At 32.4% G+C, this 8,349-nt stretch overlaps 1 protein-coding gene across 1 annotated transcript; it reads left to right on the top strand.

Annotated features, from left to right (window-relative positions):
- Positions 1 to 2,160: 2,160 nt before the first annotated feature.
- On the top strand, positions 2,161 to 3,353 carry LOC127790766 (EPIDERMAL PATTERNING FACTOR-like protein 2). Its single transcript, XM_052320429.1, has 3 exons — positions 2,161 to 2,485; positions 2,616 to 2,674; positions 2,829 to 3,353. Exons 1-3 carry the CDS (start codon positions 2,380 to 2,382, stop codon positions 3,084 to 3,086), a joined length of 423 nt encoding a protein of 140 aa, XP_052176389.1. The 5' UTR covers positions 2,161 to 2,379; the 3' UTR covers positions 3,087 to 3,353.
- The last annotated feature ends 4,996 nt before the right edge of the window (positions 3,354 to 8,349 follow it).

Genomic DNA, 8,349 nt, shown 5'->3' with positions numbered 1-8,349 from the left:
GGTGTAAATTTTGAGGGCATGAGTAGAGGGTTTCATTTTGTATTTAAAGTCTTAGTGCCCTTTTATTTTGAAAATGTATGGGTGGTAAGCCTGAGATAATGATGTAAAAAATGTTGTAATATTTGTTTTGGCTCCTATTGATAGTGAGCAAATATAGAAATGGAAAGAAATTTAGGTGATTTTGAGTGATTTTTGTGTCTATATTCATTTTGAATGATCATTCTCTTGAACTTCCTCTGCTAGTGGGAAAATCGGGAAACAAGTCTTGACAGATTAACCTGTTTTCATCTTTGATGTTGACTTGAGTAGCCTCTTGCCTCTCAAACAATCTATGTTTCTCCTATCTCAAACAACCTTTATTTATTCTTATGTTTTTGTTTCGCTTCTATCCTTTCTCATTGGTCCCTTCTTCATTGTTCTGCTCTCATTTTTTGTTGCATGAATTGTCGAGCCCCTTTCTTCTCCTTCATTAGATTAATTTTATTTCTTTTTACTATTTTATTTTATTATATATACATATATTATATTATATTAAATGATTAAATTAATGTACATAATAATTTTAAACATATTTAATTTAATTATATTATTATAATAATTTAAATATTTATAATTTTATGTTAAATAATATATTTATAAAATTATAAATAAATATTATTAATATATTTATAAACGAACTTCTTCACAAACTATTTGCGAACTTATAATGTACTATGTTTATGAGTATTTAATTAAATCTATTAGTATTTATGAGTTTTTAATCAAACATATTCGTGAGTTTTAACAAATTGAGCTTTACTAAAGTCCAACTCAACTCTTATACAAATTAAATTTCAAAATTAGGGTAATTCTTGAGTCGTTTAGCTTAACAAACGAACTCAAAGAAAATTTTATTGAGCCGAATATCGAGTTGCTTATAAATGACTCTGCAATCCTGCTAATTAAAGAAAGGGCAAGGGTTTCTCAAAAGGAGCCCCCACGAGCGTAGCATGGATGGCAGTCAGGTAGCAAATTGCAGACAAGGATGCAGATTCGAGTCATGACAGTCGCAGTGTGGGAGTTTCATCTTTCTGTGGGGGTGGCTCCTTGTGGGCATTATGCACTGTGCCTCCTACCTGATTCGCCGTCGTGTACCGTGATTAATCTCTCCAATGTATGCGAAGCAGTGTGTGGGGGCCTTTAAAGTGAGGGACTTTACCTTTTGCAGACAAAGGTTTCTCAAAAGGATTTTAATAATAATTGGGCATAAAATTGAAAAAATTATATATATATATATATATATATCGCAGGAATGGAGCAATGTCCACGTCCCTCAGCTGGGCAGATTAACAGTGTTGCAGACTGGCTGGCCATTTAGCCCTTCAGTGAATGATCAAATCAAAAACAGTCACAAACACTAAATACAACATGTTTGATTATAGTTTGATGATGATATTAATTAAACCCGTTGTTTTAGAATCAACACCCAACAAACAAAAAATTCTTTAATCCGGGAAAAGGTCTCCAAGATAACACGTATTCCAAATTGGGCTACGAATATATACTAATATATACTATTGCTACTGTTGCAGCAAGCCCTAGCTACTGCCTAGACTGGTGCTAAAAGTTGCAGTGCCAAGAAAGAAGAACATTGGGCTTGAATTAATCCCTTAGTCAAATCAATAATCTGCAGCTAGCTCTCAGTAGTACTGATATTTTTTTCAGACATTAATTAATTCATTCTTGGGATTAACTCCGAACAGATGTCGCCAGCCTCCTGCAATTGGACTTGTCTTTTTGTCTTTTCTTCCACTGGCAGTAATGAAACCACTGGATAAGCAGACGCTCTCTGCGGCCTCCTAGCTACGAACCCAAAGATCTTTTCTATTCTCCGCTGGTTTATATTTTCTAGATGGCGTGATCACAGATAGAGAGAGAGAGAGAGAAAATTAGCTGGACAATGATAAGATTTTGAGTGCGTGTCGTCAAAGGGGATAATTAACGAGAAAAGAAGTTTATGTGCGACTACGTATGAAAAGTAGGGTATAATTACTTGTTTGCGAAGCAACGTCTATCTACGACACAAATGCCAATTAAGAGGGGCTACTGCCCACGACGAGGAACCCAAGAAATTTCCTAGAGATTCACGCTCATTGCCTTTTCTTTTCTTTTCTTTTCTTTTCCTTTCTCTCTTTTTGTTGGAAAATGGGACTTAGGGCCGTTGGATTTTGCCATTGATATATATCACCCCCGTCCTTACATATATATTCCAGCAATCATGCATGCATGGCTAGCACAACAAATTCATATATTGCTTCTCTCTCTTTGAGAGATTGCAATCACAACAAATTCACGATCAGCAGCCACGTACAGGGCCGGGTCATCATTTGGACTTGAGAAATGGAAGGAATTATTGTTAGGTTGCTTTGTTTGGTAATGGTGGTGCAGATATTGAGTTGGGTTTGTGTCACAAGTAGCAGTAGACCTCTTGAACCATTATTACCAAGTAAAAAGCTCCTCTCTTTCTTTAGCATGTTTAGCTAGACAGCTAGCTTTTTATCCCTCAGCCTGTCTTCACTCCCATCTTTCTTCTGCAGCTATTGACAATTAATCAATGTTCTTGAATGCTTGATCAGGTGCAGGCCAGACAAGTCCAGGGTCTTCCAAAGCAATTTTCACCAGCCCAAAACATCAGGTCTCTCTCTTTCACATTAATTAAGTGTGACTTGAGCCTATCATTTGTCCAAATTTAAAATTGTAAATGATTTGTGTTTAGATACATTTGGTGAGTTCAAAGGCAAGAATTTCATTTCTAAGTGCTTATTTGTCAAACTTGTCTTGAGTTGAAGGGTTCCAAAAGGCCGGAAAGAGTGACAGAAAGGAGTGGATCAACATCGTCGTCGTCGTCACCATCATTTTCTTATGAATTAGTTGGGAAGAGGATGATGGGTTCAAGCCCACCAAACTGCGAGGACAAGTGCTTTGGATGCACGCCATGTGAAGCCATCCAAGTGCCTGCCACCGCCACCGGGTGGGGCGTGCAGTACGCAAATTATGAGCCGGAGGGTTGGAAATGCAAGTGTGGCCACTCCATTTATACTCCATAAAACCTTTGTTCCAAGCAACAACTCGATCGCCGATCCCCTGATTTTCTCTCCTTATTTAATTACTCTCGATGCTTGTGGATCTCGGGATTTCGTTCCTTTTTTCCAACATGTTTTTCTGGTTGCTTGCTTTGTGTAAATTAAGTAGTAGAGTATATGAAATTGTTATTACACTTTGTTTTAGCGTCGTTAATCATTTATATGTCGAATTTGGTTTCTTGAATTTACGTTGAAATAATTTGTGTATTTGTTTGTTTAGTCCAAACACAGTAATGAAAAAGATAGGATTTGCAAGAAATTTTAGAATCATTGATTTTGTAGTTAAACACAAGATTTTGATATTTCTGTTTCATGAAAAAGATAGGATTTGCAAGAAATAATTTATCTTTTGGCCAATATATATTTTTCTTCCTAGTTATACTGGTGGATATCTCAAGAAAAAAAGAAAAAGAAAAAAAAAGGAAAGTCATCCAAGTAGTGAGATTGAATACTTGGCACTATATGTTGCATTACCTGCATATAATTACAATACCTTGTTTTGAATATTGTGTAATTTTTATTACATTTTAGAATGTTTCGTTGCTTTGTATCAAATTCCAACCGTTATGGTGTAATTCCATTTCAAACAAAATCAAACAAGAAAATAATGTAGTAGGATGATATATATGTTAGTGTTTGAAGTCTAATTATCACCTTGGCATATCAGTACGCGAATCGACATTCACGGTGAAGTTGATGTGAGGGTTGGAAGGGGGGTGCTAAACCCCCTTCCCGAGGGTTGTAGAATGGCGGAGCCCCCCCAGCAAAATACTATATGTAATTTTATAACAAGGGTAGTTTTGGGTTTCCACATATATTTTTGTTGCTCTAATTTTGTTTATATTATGATGGTTATTAAAGAGCATTTGTGTGCATTCTTGTAATTTTCAATTTAGTTATAATGAAAAACTCGTAGTGACGATAATGGACGTAGCACTCATATTGACAGTGAACTATTATAAATTTCATGTGTTTTTCATACTTGTTTTGATTAATTTTCTTCTGCTATTTAAGATTACGACTTTAATCCTAACAATATATGTATGTATATACTTTTTGACTTACTATTTGGATATAGTTTGTACATTTTATTGTACTCTTATTTTTAATGTACTGTATATTCTATTGTTATAGATGCTATTAATTTAATAAATTTATAATATATTAGAAAATGTAGAATTTGTGTTCTGATTCAATTATTAGTTAGAGAAAATCTTCCAGCTATGAAAATCTCTTCTTACAATTAAATTGTCTTCCGCATATAATTATTCTAGAATGTGCCAATTGCCATGCATGGGGTTGGTGTTAAATAATTTATTTATAAATCATCCTTTAACTATTTTTATAATTATGTTGTAAGAAAATATATTGTAAAAGACATAAACAAACAGTACAATTATAAAGTTATAAATATACGTTTTATTGTATTGATATATTGGAACAAATATATCACATATATTTTAAATCACAATAATAAAAAATTTTAAAATGCCATCACCTAAGTGTCATTAGAAATATATTTGAGGTCAAATTCATATTTTTACTCCTGAATTTTACATCAAAAATCTATCACCCCCTGAACTTCAAATTTGAGTTATGAATACTTTACCTTTATAATTTACACCTATTAACTACCTAACCTAATTTAAAATAATATGTGAGTTGCAAGGTGAGTTTGAAAGAAGAAAAATAGAAGAAAGGAATAATAGAAAATGAATTTGTTAAGTTATATATATTAGATTTTGATGTTGATGAGAAAATAGTTTTGATAATGATATGTAAAACAATATATTAGAGATTAAAGTTGATAAAGATATAATCGAGGAAGACACAGTAACATTTGAGTATGTCATCATATCCCTTGAATATAGATTGCCTTTTAATCAAGTATATTAGAATATTAATCGAGTACAAATTCTATATTATTTTATTAAAATATTGATTTAGGGAATTGAGTATTTGTACTCATTATCTTAATTGAGTATAAAATTAATTGTAATCGAGTACATCTCTATACTCTATCATGTAATCTAGTAAAATATTTTTTTACTTGAATAATAATCTCATTTGAAGTAAACAAGTGAGCTAAATCGATTTTAGTCAAGTATGCTTATTAGACAATCGAGTAAAATTATATTGTATTCGAATAAGTCACTTCTGCATAGTAGATAATTGATTATAAGTTAAATTATATTTAAGTATGAAATTGTATATGGCTAACTATATTTTTATAATCGAATATTTATAACAAATCTCTAGGGTACGTAGCAAGAGTAATCAAATACCCTAAACTGTAATCATGTGAATGTCTAAATATACTTGAGTAAATTCAAATTGTAATTAAGTAGTTATTCTCCAGTAAATTATCAAAGTCCTTGAACCTTTGGTATAATGACTGTTCAAATTTAAAATGGAGTGAATGTTAAAGTGTAATCAATTAAATTCATCAATGCAATTGAGTAATCATTACAAGTCTCTATCTTAGAATTGTAATCAAATAAAAATATTGTGTAATCAATTAAAATAAAAAAAAATAGTCAATTACAAACTATATATGCACTTGAGTATTTGTCAAAATTAATAGAGTAAACTGCAAATTGTATTTGAGTAAATTCTCGTTGTTTTTGAATTTATAACTATTATAGAACATTTAATGCATGTAGTTTCTACTTTTCAGTTCATGATTGATTCATTAAATGTTGATTGATCATTTTCAGAAAATTTACACATTAAATATCAATTTCTAATTTCTTTGTGAGCTTGTTTAGAGAGAAAATATGATAATTACAAAGAAGATATCTTTTATTCAAGAAAATCTAGCTGAGCATTTAAGATGGAAATACTGTATAAAGAGTTGGAGTTTGAAGAAGAGAAATATATACAAGAATTGAATAAAAATAGAGATAGAGCAGAAAATAGAAAGATATCTACATTCTCAAATTGGTTACTTCAAGTGCGCTTTATACATACACATCCTTAATTAGAAAAAGATAGAGAGAGAGAGATTGAGCTTACTTTTTTCTATCATTTTCATCTATTTGTTATTCAAGAGAAGTGATTGTATTCAGTAATCGCACTTTCAAAACTTATCTTGTATATCTTTTATCTATATTCATTTGTGAGATTGTGAATGTTACGCCTTATCCTTGCAAAAGGTAGTGATTGTGATTAATCTTTTTAAAAGTCATTTGTAAAAAGGTTATGTCTTATGCTTGTAAAAGGAAATGGTTATGGCTGATTTGTAAGAAAATTTATACCCGATCCTCTTACAAAAGTTACCCAAGAAAATTGGTTAATTAAATCCTTGATGAAGAGTCAAGGTAGTGGACTAGGCTACTAGTCGAACCACTATAAAATCTTTGTGTGTTGCATTATTTAAGTTTTTGTTTATATTTTCCTTCCGTTAAATTAAGAAAATTTTTAAGGGTGAGGCTTAATTCACCCCCTTTCTCATAAGCTAACCATGCTTTTCAGTTTGCTTCTTGTGTTTCATGGATTTTTATTTTCTCTTGCTTTGCATTGTTTACTCATAACTCAATCTTAGCATTTTCATTCCAAGAAAAACCGTTTCCGGTTTTACATTCTAAGTGCAAAAGTTTCTTATGAAACTTGAAATTTAAATGCATAAAGAATTATTGATAGAAATACTATTCTGTGCTCACAATTTATATCTTGAAATGAACTTTGTAGTTTAAAATCATCTAAAGGTGTTCTTTATAAACATTGTTTGATTGTATACCATCTTTCTTTGAAATAAGATAATATCTTTAAAACTGTTTTGATGCATAATTTTCTAAAGGGAAATTCTATTAGTACCGAGCTTTTTACTCTTCACAACCATAATTAAAATAAATTTAATAATTACTCTTCACACCCATAATTATTATTTGTTGCAGCCACCTATATTCCAAAATTACCCTCATATATCCATACATTGCGTTGTCCCCTTCTCTATCGCAATTTGGCGCCGTCGCCTTTCCTACAGCTGCGTCTCTCTGTTGTGTACTTGGTGAGGTAATTTTTACTTACATTTTTGGGTTAGAAGATTTTAACTTGGGAGAGGTTGGATGGGCGAAGGTGATGGCCGCCTGAGTTCGAATGTGGTGGCAGCGGCCTTCGAACCCTGGGTTCGGATCGATCACCACCATCGAAGGGAGGCAATGGGAGGCAGCCTGCGTCTCCGAACTGGGTTCAGAGGCCCCCAACGCCTCCGAAACCTAGGTTTCAGAGGCTTGGGCTACTTCCGAAACCTGGGTTTCGGAGGCGCCCAGCAGTTCTGAACTCTAGGTTTCGGAAGCGGCCCGTGCCTCCGAAACTTGGGTTTCGGAAGCGCCCAGCACCTCCGAACTCTAGGTTTCGGAAATGGCCTGTACCTCCGAAACCTGGGTTTCAGAGGCACCCAACATCTTCGAACTCTAGGTTTCAGAAACGGCCCGTGCCTCTGAAACCTGGGTTTCGGAGGCACCCAGCACCTCCGAACTCTAGAGTTCGGAGGGTTGGGCCACTGAATTATATAAATCCATCCAAACACAATATTAAAATAATTCAACCATCAACTTTAACCTCAACTTCAAAACTTTAAGTGGCAACAACCAATACACAAGTCCAGTTTCCGTCACTCTCATGGCTACCACCACATTCATTAATTTTAGTTTCACTGCATACAATCAATTACATATAAATTTTAGATTTTTAATTATTTTTATTTATAATTTTGTTTTCTTTCGAAGATAATCATATCTCATGTTAAGTTTTCTGTGGTCTTTTTATTTTTAGTTTTTATAAATTTTATTCATTTCATCCATTTGTTTAGTAAGTATATTAGTTTTTTTTTATACCTCACTCTCTTAAGTAATGAAAGAAAATTAATATATTTACAAAAAGCTTATTCATAAAAATGATGATTGAGTGATGTCACAGGCATGAATTTGAATAGCAAGAGACATTAATCAGATAAAAACTATATATAAAGTTTTAAATTTATATGATTTTTTATCATACTTAAATTATAATAAATAAATACTATCAAAAGAGTCTTTACTTAAAAGAGATCTCGATCAATATTAATATATATGTAAATATATAAATATGTAGTTGAACTAATAAGATGGGTACACAAGATCAACTGCTTAATTGGGCTTACAATGTCCATACATTATTTGAATATTTGAGTCTAAGGTCAAGGAGTTTAGATTCATTCTTGACTAAGTAATTACTTGTGAAAGAT

This window comes from Diospyros lotus, chromosome 14, assembly GCF_014633365.1.
Source record: "Diospyros lotus cultivar Yz01 chromosome 14, ASM1463336v1, whole genome shotgun sequence".
In the NCBI taxonomy this organism is placed as follows: Eukaryota; Viridiplantae; Streptophyta; class Magnoliopsida; order Ericales; family Ebenaceae; genus Diospyros; species Diospyros lotus.
Note: the sequence above shows the minus strand (reverse complement) of the source record. Positions and strands in the feature narration are given on the sequence as shown.

What these genes read in the sequence shown, in the direction of transcription:
- LOC127790766 (XM_052320429.1), top strand. Translation starts at nt 2,380, where the DNA reads ATGGAAGGAATTATTGTTAGGTTGCTTTGTTTGGTAATGGTGGTGCAG. An exon ending in TCTTGAACCATTATTACCAA is followed by an intron (nt 2,486 to 2,615) that starts GTAAAAAGCTCC and finishes ATGCTTGATCAG; the next exon opens with GTGCAGGCCAGACAAGTCCA. An exon ending in TCACCAGCCCAAAACATCAG is followed by an intron (nt 2,675 to 2,828) that starts GTCTCTCTCTTT and finishes CTTGAGTTGAAG; the next exon opens with GGTTCCAAAAGGCCGGAAAG.